The sequence below is a fragment of the Macrobrachium nipponense genome, chromosome 17 (genome assembly GCF_015104395.2).
Source record: "Macrobrachium nipponense isolate FS-2020 chromosome 17, ASM1510439v2, whole genome shotgun sequence".
NCBI lineage: Eukaryota > Metazoa > Arthropoda > Malacostraca > Decapoda > Palaemonidae > Macrobrachium > Macrobrachium nipponense.
The window spans coordinates 78,469,738-78,485,367 of record NC_087210.1 but is presented as its reverse complement, the minus strand read 5'-3'; the positions used below and the strand labels follow the sequence as shown (position 1 = coordinate 78,485,367).

At 47.8% G+C, this 15,630-nt stretch overlaps 1 protein-coding gene across 1 annotated transcript in view; it reads left to right on the top strand.

Annotated features, from left to right (window-relative positions):
* LOC135196350 (Fanconi anemia group D2 protein-like) overlaps positions 1 to 15,630 on the top strand; it is a gene marked incomplete in the record, with an annotated part of 190,231 nt that overhangs the window by 158,372 nt on the left and 16,229 nt on the right. The window contains 3 exon segments of the mRNA XM_064223118.1: positions 119 to 260; positions 911 to 1,015; positions 1,151 to 1,274. Of these exon segments, the coding sequence (XP_064079188.1) occupies positions 119 to 260; positions 911 to 1,015; positions 1,151 to 1,274 (371 nt within the window).

Genomic DNA, 15,630 nt, shown 5'->3' with positions numbered 1-15,630 from the left:
TTTGTACACAAATTCAATCAAATCTGAAATTTATTAAATAAAATAGATCTAAAGCATTTTAGTCGATGAATTTTTTTTGGATGTTTCACAAACTGAGTGGTTTACTTTATTTTTCTAGGAAGAAAGGCAAAGGAAAAGGTAAAGAAAACACTGAAGCAACACAGATTGGAACACAGCCAAACTCTCAGTCCATAACTCAACTTAAGTCTCAGCAGAGTCAGCCTGCCCAAGATGAAGAGACAGACTTGGCTTCAAAAGAGGTACTGTATTATCTTGAAACAATTTTGTCTTGAAAAGAGGTACTGTATATTATCTTGAAAAAATTTTAACTATGGTACATAGGTCATTGTATGTAAACTGCACAGCAATATGATATGAATAAAGTTGATTTGGATAAAAGTAAAATAGTACAGTCGACCCCCGCCTATTCGTAAATTTTTCTGTGGAACGTATATTCTCATTATTCACAGAAAATTTGCCAATTCACTGTATTTTTCATAGAGAAATATTCAGTAATTACTGTATTTTCATATCATGTTCGTGACTAATTGCATTTTTGTGATAAAACTATTGAAATACTTAGGTATAAGCATTTTTAGAGGAATTTCAAGTACTCACGGATTTTAGCGACAAAGAAGTCATGATACCACTAATGACTTTTTAATTACGTATTATTATTACTAAGACACCATATCTAGATAAGTACCTTCCTTATTTATAAGATGGTGTTAATATCAGATAGTACTACAAAACTAGCTGATTATGAGGAGTTTTAAGTGTTGTACATTTTTTTGTGTTAGCTGGTGAGATTTGTTCATGTTGAAAAAAATTTTGGACACATTTCTCTGTTATATATTAATACTTCTGCTGTTAGACTAAAAGGATTATTATCTCTTTATGTCACGTGAAGGCCTCCGAGGTGGATAGAAATAGTTGCCGCCCATTCCTAAGAGAATTGCACATTGATGTCTTTGCTTTAATGTTCAGAAAGTTAGGCATTGACACAAGCTCACAGGTTAGTTGAAATCCATTTGGTTCCTTGTCTTTTAATCCATATGTTTTGTTTTCACATTTCAATCATTTGTGTATAATGTTTTTAATACCTACATATTTCCTGCTAAGTTGTGCATTCTTTTTACATTTTCTCCAGAGTGGTACCCAATTAACTCCTGCAGAGCTGGAATTCTTGCTGACAGACTTAAATTCAAAGCTGTCTCATATATTTGCCAGCAGTAGTAAACGAACAACTGTTCTAGGTCATGGTGAACATAGAAGTAAGTTGCTCAAGAATCAGCAAATGTTGATTGTACCTACGTAGTGAGTAGAGAAGATTGTAATATTCTTTTGTAATATGTTAGATAGAACTCATAACTGAAGATATCAAATTAATTTTGGAGCTAAGGTTTTGTCATGGCAGGGGTGTCCATTGTTCTGTTATGTATTATGTAGATATTCTCCCTTTGGTCTCTACCTGCAACCTATTTCATTCCTTTAATGTACCTCCATTCATATTCTCTTTTTTTTCTTCCATCTTACTTTCCACCCACTCTAACCATTATTTCAAAGTGTTACCATGAGGTTTCCTCCTGTTACTCCTTTCAAACCTTCTTATTGTCAGTTTCCCTTTCAGCATTGAACAAACTCACAAGACAAAATTAGAATCGTGTTCCCAATTACAGACAGTCCCTGGGTTACGACAGGGCTTCTGTTCTTGAGACGCATCGTAAGCCGGAACATCATATATCCTAAGAAAACCTTACTTGTTCATATACGAAACAAATCTTCGGTCTAAACATTAGGATTTACTAGCGCCAAGCTGGAAACAGGTAGAATTAAAATCAAACTTGTGTGATCCAGGGACTATTGGCATCTACCAGGTCACGGGGCATGTATTACCCAGAATGCCCTTGGCGTCCTGTGACTTACCAGTTATCTTTCTACCACCTTTAAGATAGGACATTTTCTGTCTATCTGTTTAAAGCCAGTTTTAGTTTGCCCGTTTTTATCCATTTCTTTTTAATTTTTCTTATTAATTCTCTTTCTCTGAGTGTGCTCAGTGTGGATGTGAGCTGTAAGAGTGTGTAAGTGGTGAGATGGAGTTTTTCGTGTCACCGTTGGGATCTTCTTCCATTTTGAAGGCAAGACAAAGGAAATGCCCTGGAATCAGTGGCTTTCCTTGTTCAAGATTCCTAACTTCGGTGTCAACGGATCCTCATCCAACGTGTAGTAGGTGCAGAGAAAATGTATGTACAATTACTAATCTTTGTTCTGTTTGTCGTAGTTGGTTGGTGAAACAGTGGAGGAAGTTTTATGAGAAAGGCCAGTACGAAAGAAAGGAGTCGACGCTATCTTTGGATGACCAAGCGTTGCCAGCTTCTTTTGTATCGGCGATACACCAGACTGCTCCATATGTTTGTTCCGATACGTAATACAAACCATCGGTCCTTTAACAATAGGAAGTAGCTAGCGGCAGCTGGAACGGTCGTAAGCTTCGAACAAGGGGAGAACGGAAACGGTAGTTAACTGCTTGTCCGACAGTCGCGCGCCGCGCGACTGGGAGGGGTAAACAAATCACTTTTGCTTTCGCCGCGGGTGTGAAGGACGTGTTCGTCATCGCTCTCTGCCCGCTTCAGCTTCATCGTCGTATGCTTTGTTTATATTGTGTTTTTCTACTAATGGTTTGTTTGACTTGAAAATGAAACTGTAAGTACACTGTTTTCATTTCATTACTTAATTATGAAACCCTTGAATTATGTCTCGGTGCCGAGGCGAGGGCGCGCTCGCGCCGAGTCATGTATTTGGGCGAAGGGTGTTAATTGAAAAATGTAAGTACTTTTTTTCATTATATTTTGCCCTGTGCGTTCGTTACCGAGAGTGTGACTGCGCTCGGCACGAACTTTTAATTTTGTATAATAGAATGCAATGAAAGTGGATTCGCAATTGAATATTCTTTTTCATTTCATTTATTGATGCATGAAATTTAATCTGGATCAATTTCGTTCTTACCACGGAATTGATCCTTACGATTTTTATGTGAATGAAATCGCAAGTGCAGTATTCTGTTTCTTTTCATATATATTTTATGATAGCATCATATTATTAGATCAAGTTTCCGTTCTTACCCGGGAATTGATCTTTTCTCCTTTAAGTTCTATGAAGTGAATCGCAAGGGCAGGTATTCTGTTCATTTTCATATTACTTTTTCACTGCTGTGCGGGGGTGGGGGAAGCGAAGGTCTGCCAGGAAGTCGGAAACAAAGCTCTCCCGCGACTCCCTTGGTAGCCGATTCTTCGTCTTCCTTCCTGCCCCCCGCTCAGCTTCTTCGTTGTATTTTGTATTTGGGTCTTCCTTGCGTTCGGGGTGGGGCATGTCTTCCCCCGTGCGTGAGGGAACCCCTCTTACTAATCTATCTATGTTACCGCAGGTGCTACATCCGTGGGAGACGACCTTGGATGTAGATGTAGATCCTCACGAGTTTGTACTCGTTGTCGGGGGCGAGAGTGCTCCCGCAACGAGCCCTGTGTAACGTGTATGCATTCGTCAGAGGCGCAGTGGGTGCTGTACGAGGACACAAGAAGTCATCGGAAAGTCCCAGTGACTCCTTTGGTAACGGACGTCCAGTTGTACTCGGGGTCTTCCGTCCGCTCTGGGTGGGGTTCTCTCCCCCAGGCGCGAGGAAGCCCCTCTAACTAACCCGACTGTTGCTTCCGCAGGTTTGCCATCAGCGAGGACGACCTGGAACAGGTGTGGGGAGTCGCTGGGACTGCAGGGGGTTGATTCAGAGCGGTTGGCGGGGTCGGCAGTGGTCACTCATGATACGGTAACCACTACAACAACCACAATCTCGACAGGCCAGCTATGAGATGTCACGCACCCCTGGTGTACACACCACATGTCATGTCGGTAACACCCACGGCTGCAATCCAGAACCAATTCCTGCCGTGCCAATCAGGACGGTGCCACCGCCACCTGGGTTCTTGTATTGCCGACCCCGGACTGCCGCTTGCCCAAAGAGTACCCCCCTGGACCTGCCGCCAGTGCCGGGATGACGGTAGCTGCCGACAGGACGCCTGTCTCTCCTGTGGTACCTGCCGTGCCTGCCGTACCTGTTGCTGTCCCAGCCGCTCATTCCCTTTCAGACTAGGTGCCTGCTGCTCATTCACTTTCAGATGTTCCTGCTGGTTCCTGGACCTGTTCCTGTTGTTTCCTGCTGTTGGTGATGCTGTCACAGTCTCAGGTCTTTCCGGACAGGTGCAGTCGGGCCCTGTTGCTCGGCAACTGCCCCGGCTCCCTCCTGGATGGAAGACCTGACGTCTGTCCTGCGGAGCCTGGCGAAGAAGAAGAGGAAGCCAGAAGAAAGGTGTCGTCGTCGTCTCGTCGTCTTCTTCGTCGTCCGCTGCCTCTTCCTTCCCCTTCGACTTCTAAGGCCAAACAGCCGAAGAAGAAGAAGGTTGCCTCCTTCCCCCCTAAGAAGACTCCTTCGGGATCTTCTAAGGGCCCGGCTCGCTCAGGCGAGCTGGGGAGCTCTTCTGCTGGTCCTCCTGTTCCTTCGGGAACGGGGCCCGTCGCTTCTTCTGCAAAGAAGAAGTCGACGGGGACCAGAGGGCACCAGCCTCGGCTGGTGCGTCCTCACCTGGTGCTAGCGGGTCTGCCGCTAAACCAGGTTCCGTCTCGGCCGCTTCTTCGTTCGCGAGAAGCACCGAGATGGACGCTCTTCCAAGAAGACCGTCCAGCCAAAGTTTTGACGCCCGAGCTCGCTCGCCGTCAAGACAGCGGCGCGGAGCAGAAGACTGGCGAGAGTCGTGCACACAACTCTCGCCAGGCCAGTGGACGCTCTCGCAGCGAATCAACTGCTGCTCGGGCTAACGTGACGGTCGCTGATCAGCCACGGGTTGAGGCGAGGAAGGAGTCCCGCGGCGCCGCGGTACCAGCCACGGCTGGTACCAGCGGACTTGACGCGGCGAGAGGACGCTGGCCGGTCTCGACGCGACACAGAGCCCCCATAGCAGGTCACCCGTCCGCCGCTCCCGATGGGATCCGGGCGGAGCACGGTGACCAGCGGCAGCTCGCCTGACGCTAGAGATCGGTCTCGACGTTCTCAGCCGAGCCAATCGCCCAGGCGAGCGGTAAGGCTAGGCCTGCTGCTCGACCGTCACCGCGGGTTGACGATCAGCAGCAGCCCTCCACGCACGCTGGTCCTGCCAGCGAGCGAGGGGGGAGCGTCAGGTCGGCCTCTCCCATAACGGGTTGAGGCGAGGAAGGGGGGGGTCCCGCGGCCGTCGGTACCAGCCACGGCTGGTACCAGCGGCTCGACGCGCCGAGAGGACGCTCCGCCGGTCTCACCGTGACAGCGAGCCTAGCAGGTCACTGACGCGCTCCCATCGGGACCGGGCGGAAGACGGTAACCAGCAACAGCTCGCCTGACGCTAGAGATCAGCGTCGACGTTCTCAGCCAAGCCTCTAGCCTCAAGGCAGCGGCAAGGCTCAGGCATGCTGCTCGATCGCCACCGCGGGTTGACGATCGGCAGCAGCCCTCCAAGCACGCTGGTCCTGCCAGCGACTAGGGGGGAGAGTGCAGGTCTGCCTCTCCTGTACCTTCAACCTCCTCGGGCTACGCGGGAGGAGCGAGGACTACCTATGAGTGATTGCGAGAGGTGCGCCGCTCGCGGACCCCGCTATGACGCCGTATGGACCAGGCACGGTTCTAGGACCGACCAGGGACATACGCGCAATTAGCTGGAGGCGACCGTCAGGGGTCTGCCGCTCTTCCTCCTTCTGAAGGAGGAGTATCTAGGGATCTATTCTTGTTGGAGGGACTGGACGGTCCTACTCCGCAAGACGCGGTTACTCCCGAGATACAGAGGAATTTGCAGAAGTCATTAAGCTGATTCGTCAGCATAATGACCCTGCGGAAGGATTGCCGCTCCCACCAGCAGAGCCCACGTCTCTGCTCGAGTAGTTTGGGTTGGGCCGAGAGGGAACCCAAACCGACGGTGGGTCGGCGCGATCGGAGCTTGCCGATTCTGTCGAACCAGTGTCTATCGTCTCCGGACAAGAAGGCTCTCTCAGTTCTGGCCGGTCGATCAAGCTACTTCACCTCCTCTACTGCGACAGCGGCGTTTTCTACGTGTCTTCGGACACCGTATTTAAATACTCCTTCGGTCCTCCTGAGAGGTTTCGACCTCGACGAGGACTGGAATGAGTCGCAGGACGGTTCGGCTCTCTCCTGTCAGGTGTCGATCAGCCCCACCCAGACGACGTCACAGTGGCGGCAGAACCCTTACAATACAGTGAGAGTTCGTAACCCTCCGCGGGAAAACGTTTTCTCCTGACGATACGTTTTCCCAGACTCTGAGAGGCCATCGCCGCAAGGCGATGGCTGCTCCTACTCTTCTCCAACTGCTAGTTCCACTGGGAAGGCGAGCGAGTATCCAATTCCTTCCCCATTCCCTCTCCTCCTTACGGCTACGAGGGAAAGGGAAGGATCCTACAGAGATTTCTTTGTAGGATCCCACGTTCGGGACTGCGCTACCGGGGGGTGGGGGGGGACCTTCGGGTCTACCTGACGTAAGCCGGTCGTTGAGGAGGAATCCTGCTCCATTCTCGATTTCTACGGGAATCGAGAGGGACCACCAGCCGATATCGTTTGACGAATTCGGGGTGGGGGTTTCGCAGACTGCTTAGAATTCTACGGAATTTCTAGCGCATTCAGAGTGTTCGAGTTTTTTACGATCTTCAAACACTTACGCGAGACCACGGTCCAAAGTGAGCGAGACGAGAATCCCCGATATGTTACACGATAATCGGGAACCTCGCCTATGCTCGAATTCCTGGAATTTCTAGCATTGTGAAGAAGACTGCTGCTGAAAGAAACTATCTCACAGTAGGCGACCAACCTGGAATAGAGGAGATCGGACGGGAATATCCAGTTTGGCTTGAACTATCGTCTTAGTATTCTGTTCACCATTGAAGCTTTCCTTCGAGGAAGACTTCTCCTTCACTCTCTTTAATAGAGAACGAAGGTGGTCGATCTCCAATCCTTATTTTGTTTTCTTGAAGGAAAGAATTTAGGATTGGATGGAGATCGTTGTTCAGAATCCTACAAATATACTACGTATATTAACCTCGCGACATGATTCTGCTAAGCAGTTGAATTGTCCGAGGGGTAGGCGCATATCCTAGTTATTCTACGGATTGCGACTTAGACGAGAAGTATTCTAATTGAACTGCAACTCGGGGTTGCCTGCAACCTCCCAGGAGTTTTCAGTTTCAATTTTATATACTTATGGTTTTGTCACGACAACACCATTTCAACTTTTATATTTACCGAAATTCGTTTCGCCTAAATATAATTGCCCGAGCATATGTTTTATGCTCGGTAGTTCTGGCCGAACGCATTCCTTCGTGGAATAATGGATTACCTGGCAACTCAGGATGACGAGTCAGCAGGCTCAACCACTGCGTATTGAACTGCCTCATAGCAGCTCAGTATCAGCTGGGCCTCCGAGATTCACGGTCATGTATGTCTCTCTCTCCCCTGCTTGATTGACTACCGAACCGTATCTCTGCCTAACAATCATGGACTTAGGTCTCGATTGATTAACGGGGATTCTCGCAATAATGAAGGACCATCTACTGCGGTGACGCTAGATTCCATCGCCTTCGACATTGCGAGAATTTTCAACAGAGATATCTCTTGGACTCTTTCATCTTTCTGTTTACCGCACGGTAACAGAAGTCTGTACAAGTCTCCCGCTGCATCGCACTGCGATAATGCGAATGATTTTGCAGACATCTGAGTTTGTCTTCAAAATATCTCGTATTCGTAGGTGTACAATTGTTCATTGTTCAACCCGAATTACAAGATGTGTCAGAAGACATCGCCTACTCTCCGACCTGACAGCTCTACCTCCAAATGTTCAGCCCATGAGAAGCAGTTCTTTCAGGCGGCTTTCACCTGTGTTTTCATTACCGAAGAACGCCCCGCTTTCATTGCAACTACGACTTCTCACCGGACAGCAATGAAAATAGCGGTTAGCGTTTTCAGTCATTTGTAAGCACAGGTTATGAATCTGAGATCCTTCTCTCGATTCATATGTGAAGACGTAGGTTGCATTCAATATACCTTCGTCTTCAACGGTACATAGTGTTGTTTCTCCTTAGCTGAGATTCAACAAACATGAGATGTTTTACCTTCAGGGACCTCGGTCTCTAGAAGGCAATTGACTTTCGCCTGTTGGGTACATGCCTTAAGAGAATCATCACTCGCTGTCCGGCATTGGTGACAAACAAATACATCATTTGTTTGGTCTCTCGGCATAACCCTTTAAAGGCGAAGGTCACGTGACTTACTCGGATGCTTTGACAAACTTGCCTCCTACGAACGCAGTCAGTCGGCAGCTGTCAGAGCGCCCGAGTCAGTTACGAATTACGCTGGTTGACTTAGTTCGGTTGTTACACAGCAACCATTACTTCGTTTTAATAGCTTGTCACAGTACCCATACCATTGACACCCACCATGGAGTGTCGGTGTCCTATCCACTACCGAGAACTTCGCTGCATGGGGATAGGGGAGGATGCGAGAGACTTCGTTGCTAACGGACAGACCAGTATGGGTACTGGACATCACCGAAGTAGAGAAGAGGGATAGGTCATGCGACTATTTCCGTCTTTTCCTCTGAGGAACTGCATGACTTCTCCTGCGAAGTCAGGCACCCAGGGGATGGGGATCCGTGACGCTCGATTTCGTACCGAACTTTCGTAGCGAAGACTCAGAACCCTTCGGTCCCTGACGATTGGTTCGAGTCGTTCACAATCCCTCCCTAATGGACTTCACCGCCTTCGATGCGAAGGAGATGCTGCCTTGTCCACAAGAACTTCTCCTTGGCGCAGGTACTGAAGGCAGGGGGTCTGGTCCAACCAGACCACATGCCCTTCCTTCTACCTTCGGGATATTGCCCACAGGTCCTTGGATCTTTTTCCTTGGGACCCGTGGTGGCTGCTCAACACGTTGTGTAGCGAACCCAGACCCTCGGAGGCTGAACAGCATCGAGTCCTGGTGTGACCGTAAGAATGGATGGTGAATGAGAGTGTGACTGGCTCTCTTCCCATCTTTTTCTTCCCCTCTACCTGTGGTTAGAGGGACACGGTCGTCACCCTGCTGGATAAGGACAAGATGCAGGTGAGCTACTCAACAGAGCACCATCCTATCCCTTTCACTAGGGATAGGAGCGTATATCCACCACTTCCTCCAACAAGGGGGAGGAAGTGGATGCCAGCTTGAGACAACCCTAACTTTCTTTATGTTGCCTCTTGCAAACAGGAACAAGTTCTTGCTTGCTGGTACGAAGAGATACGCTTGCCTCTCTCTTAGTACTCGGCCCAGAGGTCTGACCATTGATCCTGCGGTGCACACCCCGATCAATCGGACAGAGGCTTGGATCCCTCCCTCGCTCTTACGACAGGGAGGCATTCCAGGATGGACGAACACCAGTCTGTTCATCAAAAGACTCAGATTCCTCCCACCAAGAAGTTGAGTCTTCCTATTGTTAAAGGACCGATGGTTTGTATTACGTATCGGAACAAATGACAATTTGTCGAAAATTGCATTTTTCCTAACTATACAAACCTGAGGTCCTTTACATATAGTCCCTCCTCATGCCACCCCTCACTCTGCGTATTTTGCATGGGCCAAAAGCAAAAGTGATTTGTTTACCTCCCAGTCGCGCGGCGCCGCGACTGTCGGACAAGCAGTTAACTACCGTTCTTCTCCCCTTGTTCGAAGCTTACGACCGTTCCAGCTGCCGCTAGCTACTTCCTATTGTTAAAGGACCTCAGGTTTGTATAGTTAGGAAAATGCAATTTTCGACAAATTGTCATTCGCCACCTGCCTTTGATTTGTCCCATACCCCTTCGGTTTCTTCTAGCGGTTCGTTATGGGAAACTCCAGGAGGGGTTTTGGGTAATTTCATGAATAGTATTTATCCTCCACTGTTCCCAGCAGGGAGGGGGGGAGCATTGCCATCTTTGTTCCAGGTGCCGGCTCCCGATGCGAGCAGGATGGAAGGTTTGTGGGCGGCGCTAGGTCTACCAGGCATACCAACCTTGTAAGGTGTGCTGTCGCATTATATGGCATCATGATTCCAGCAGAGTCTGGCAGCGCTGAATATTCCTCATCCCCCTGGATTGTCTTTTATGGGAAATAATGCTGCGGCTACGCCAACAACTTCAATGTTGACAGCGATGCAGAATGTGGCAGGTAGTTTTGCTACGAACGCAGGGATACCAGCAGCAGCCGCACAGTCTCTCCCTACGAGATTGGTGACGTCACAACCAACGTCACACACCGACATGCCGGACGCGATGACGTCACAGCCTACTGCTTCTCAGTCTGCTTCGCTGCCTCCGGACCCAAATACGCTTTCTGACTTGGTAGTACACACTGTAATGAAGAGATTACAAGTTCTAGAGAAGAAAATTAATAAGAAAGACAAAAAGAAAACGCGTGATTCGTCTTCTTCCTCTAGCTCGGCGTCATTGCTAAGTTCGATGACGTCACGGCGTGTACCAGTCAAGCGTTGGAGGATACAGGATTTCGTGACTGATCCTCGGGCCAAGAGGAGAAGAGTGAATTCTTCGGGCCAGGACTGTCACATCCCAGTCAGCAAGAAAGGCAAGAAGTCAGTGGCTGATAAGCTCAAAGCTAGCGGACGAAGCCGTTTACAAGAGTCCGAATGAGCGAGTGAGCCGACGGTCGCTGGGCTGGCGGCCGATGCGGAGTTGCCAGTAGAGACAACAAAGAGTCTAAGGAAGACTACAATGTCGTTGGCGAAGTCTGCATTGGGGGTGAAAAGTGCAGCAAAGGATAGAGCACAGATATCGGTTTCGCCTGTAAGACCATTTAAAATACGGAGAAAAGATGAAAAGGCTCCTGTTAAAAGAACGAAGAATAGTGAGTTGGCAACCGCGTCTGATACGCGGGTGGAAGGAGTTGTCCGCCTAGATGAAGGATCAAGGCCGAATTCTCCAACGGTCGTTGAAGACGATATCAATCGTCATGGAGAAGAAGTTAACTCAGTTTCGAGAGAGCCTTCATCTTGGAGGTATAGGCGAGATTGTCGCTCTCGATCCGCCAGCAGAGAAGGAGTAAGGCGGTCTTGCTCTCCTGCTGACTGTTTGGGATCCAGCCGTCGGCGGTCAGCCGAGATCAAAGGGACCGCGGCCGTAGGGGCAGACGGCCACGAAGTACCCAGCCGTTTGTCAGGGGATAGGAGTGAGATAGCGTCTCTGGTGCCTGAGCACAGCACGCTAGAACAAGAGGAAGGAGAAAACCAAGAGTTTCTGGCTTCGTATGCGGAGGTGATTGATTTGATTTGTCAATTCAATAACCTTTTGGGGAGAATGGAAACGCTTGCCAGTATGCTTGCTCCAGGGATTGACATGGCGTTCGGGTTGAAAAAGGATACCAAGGTGTTGTATGAATTGCCTTGTTCAAGTCATGCGGAGTCAGTTTTACAGCATGTAAATGTGCGGATTGTGGGAAGGGATAATTCTTTAAGATCAAATAGATTGTTTAAGTTTATCCCTCCTCCGATGATGAAACATAGGAAATATTATACATCATCGACGGTTCCTTTGCTATCTAGACAAATTAACCCAAATGTGGTAAGGTTAAGACCTGGATTAACCTTAGAGCAAGTAAAAATGGAATGCCCTTTGATGACTTGCCAAGGGGCTGCTACGTTAGAAGCAATAGCTGCTTCTGTCTTTCAGACCGCTTCTTGGATGGATCTTTGGTCAACAGCAGTGGCAAAGATTGCATCCTCAGAAATGACTAGAAAAGTAGTGGATGAATCAATGTTCATTAGATTACTACAATCAGGTGCCAAAGCAATTGCGTACTCGACAAATTTGAGTGCCAATGTTTGGGCAAATATCCTATTAATGAGAAGAGATGCAGCTTTGGCTAGGCTAAGCCGCTCTGTTGATTTAGATTCCCTGCTAGCAATAAGGAATGTGAATATCTTAGAGTCGCAATTGATGTTGCCAGAAGCCATACTAGAAGAGGCTATAGATAGGAGAAGGATGGACACTAATGATAGATTGGTACATCAGGCAGTTAGAAAAACATCTACAGTCAAAATAACCTCGAAAGAAGCCAGTGAGGAATAACATTCCTTGTAGAGCAACAAGACCCTCTTCCTCAAAGAAATTAGCTCATCGGCCCTTTCACTATAGAAATAACAGAGGAAGGGGGATTAGGGGAAGAGGGAGAGGCTCATCACTCAGCCACACCAGTTGGGGGTTGCCTGGCGAATCACTGGAAGGTATGGCAGGAACTGGGAGCAGAGCAGTGGGTGGTGGATGTTCTCAGGGTCGGGTATTTAATTCCGTTCGAAGTATCTCCACCCCTGACGGAACAGCCATTACCTCACCTCTCTTATGCTCAAGAACCTCAAAAGGCTTTTATTCTGCAAGAGGAAGTGAAGGTGATGGAAAAATGGGCTGTGGAACAAGTATCCGTTCCGTCGAAGGGGTTTTACAGCAGGATTTTCCTTGTACCCAAACCCAATGGGGACTGGAGGATAGTAATAGACCTGTCAACATTGAATCTGTTTATAAGAAAAACCAGATTCAAAATGGAAACTCCAAAGATGGTTCTACAAGCAGTCAGGATCAAGGACTATATGCTGACAATCAACTTGAAAGACGCATATTTTCAGATCCCAGTCCATCAGTCTTCAGGGAAATTTCTCTGCTTCAATCTTGCAGAGAAAGTTTTTGAGTTCAAAGTTCTGTGCTTCGAATTGACAACATCTCCTCAAGTTTTTACAAGAGTGTTCACTCTCGTGTCGACATGGGCGCATGCTTAGGGGATCAGGCTAATAAGATATCTAGACGATTGGCTGGTGATAGCAAAGTCCAGAGAGAAACTACTCAAGGACAGGGCGACACTTCTACAGTTTTGTCACAGCTTAGGCATTGTGATAAATCAGGAGAAGTCGCAGTTCGATCCAAGTCAGCGGCTGGTGTATCTGGGAATGGTTATAGATACAATAAAAGCCAAAGTATTCCGGACAGACCAGAGAATAGAGAAATGCAAACAAGTGGTGAATGCCTTTCTAGAAAAGCAAACACAGCCAGCAAAACAGTGGCAGGAAATACTGGGAGTTCTAACTTCCTTGGAGAAACTAGTACCACAAGGGAGGCTACACCTTCGATCTCTACAATGGAGGATGAAGGAGTTTTGGTCACCAGTAGTAGATCACCCGTGCGAGCAGATTCCCTTGTCATCAGAAGTGAGGAAAGACTTGCTGTGGTGGGTGAAGGACAACAATCTGACAGTGGGTGTTCCCCTTCAGCAACCCTCCCCGGATCTCTTGCTGTTCTCAGATGCGTCACTAGAAAGTTGGGGAGCCCATATGGAGGAGCTGATGGTTTCAGCGAAATGAAGTGGCGAGGACAGAGAACTCCATATAAACGTGCTGGAGTTAAAGGCAGTGTTTCTAGCACTACAGGAGTTCAGGGAGAGGGTGAAGGGACAGTCAGTTGTATTGATGTCAGACAACACCACAGTAGTTGCTTACATAAACAAACAAGGAGGGTTAGTGTCTCGACAGTTACATGTGATGACAGTTCAACTTCATCAGTGGGCTATAGAGAACCTAGTAGACATCAGAGCCAGATATATTCCAGGGAAAAGAAACATAGTGGCCGACAAGTTGAGCCGAAGGGATCAGATCCTGGGCATGGAGTGGTCCTTGCACCAACAGGTAGTGGACAGAATGCTCATGTTGTGGGCAAGGCCGATCATAGACCTATTTGCAACCAGGTACAACAAAAAGTTGGAAGTGTATTGTTCGGTAGTCCCAGACGTAGAGGCAGTAGCGGAAGATGCGCTTCAACACCCGTGGGACAATCTGGACGTTTACGCATTTCCTCCATTTTGTCTAATCCGTCAGGTTCTGAACAGGGTAATGCGGTCTCAGAACCTCAGAATGGCTGGTAGCTCCTTTATGGCCAAAGGCAGAATGGTTTCCGGACCTCTTGGAACTCCTAATAGATGTGCCGAGAGAGTTACCCCAATGGAACAACTTATTATGTCAGCCACACGTGGAGGGGTACCACCGGTCGGTGAAGTCCCTATCACTTCACGGGTAGAGACTGTCAAGTATCTCCTGCGAGCGAGAGGGTTTTCACAGAAAGCAGCAGCGCAGATGGCAGGTAATATCAGAAAGTCATCGGCACCAGTATACCAAGGAAAATGGTCAGCATACTGTGATTGGTGTCGTAGAGGGAACTTGTCTCCACTCGGTACCACTATTCAGAAATTAGCGGACTTTCTGATATATCTCAGGACAGAAAGGCATATGTTTATATCTGTGGTGAAGGGGTACAGGGCTGCTCTAGCCTCGGTCTTACGTATGGAAGGTGTGGACATTTCATCTTCATGGGGGTTGGCCATGTTGATGAAGAGCTTTGAGCAGTCATGTTCGCCAAAAGAACTAAAAGCCCCAGATTGGGATTTGACCATGGTACTGAGTAGTCTGACAAAACCCCTTTCGAACCACTAAGACATTCCACATATAGGAGCCTGACCCTGAAAACAGTCTTCTTATTGGCACTAGCCTCAACCTAAAGGATGGGGGAACTGCATGGCCTGTCATATGTCGTGAAGCACTCGAGAGGTTGGAAGTCAATGGTATTCGAGTTTATTCCAGAATTCGTGGCCAAAACTCAAAACGCTTCAATAGTGGACGGTAGATTTGACTCCTTTTCCATACCTTCTCTGGCAGATTTCGTAGATAATGACAGAGTTGAGTTGCTTCTGTGTCCCGTCAGAGTAATGAGAGCGTACTTAAGAAGGACAAGGCACCTCAGGCTTGGGTGCAGGAGGTTGTTCTTAAGTACGGGAAGGAACAAAAAGGAGTGTCCAAGAATACAATATCGTTTTGGCTAAGAGAAACGATCAGGAATGCCTACATGACAGAAGATAGGGGTCAGATAGCCAGGAGAGGGCTAGGGCTCATGACATCAGAGGCTTCAGTACTTTAGCTTTCAAGAAGAATATGTCTCTGGAGAGAATTCTGAAAGCTGGTGTTTGGAAACGCCAAACCACTACTTTCACTTTATTTTATTTAAAAGACATTGCTCATAGATCCTTGGATACCTTTTCCTTGGGTCCGGTGGTGGCGGCCCAGCAAGTGGTATAGCTCATCCAGTACCCCTGGCGGGTCAGTTTGTGTCTAGTCTAAGATGAAGGTATGAAAGTAGAATGAATGGGATGACTGGACTTTTTTCTTTACTACTTTCTTTCTACTCCTTTACCTACAGGCAGAATGAAGGAGAGTGCCATCATAAGCTGGAACGGGCTAGATGCAGGTGATGTGGTCGGCCATACTGTAAAGTTATTTTAGTAGCAACACACCCCTCTCGGTAATAAGGAAGGGAGGGGTGATGGTAGATCCAGATACAAGGGACAAGAGTGGTTTAGGAGAATGGAAGGACATCTATTTTCACATAGTTTATAAACCATGGCATGGTACCAGCTCCCAGTGAGGGAAACCAATAGATTCTCTTATATCTTTGGTTCAAGGGTTCATAGTCCATTATCTTGGAATAATCATAATA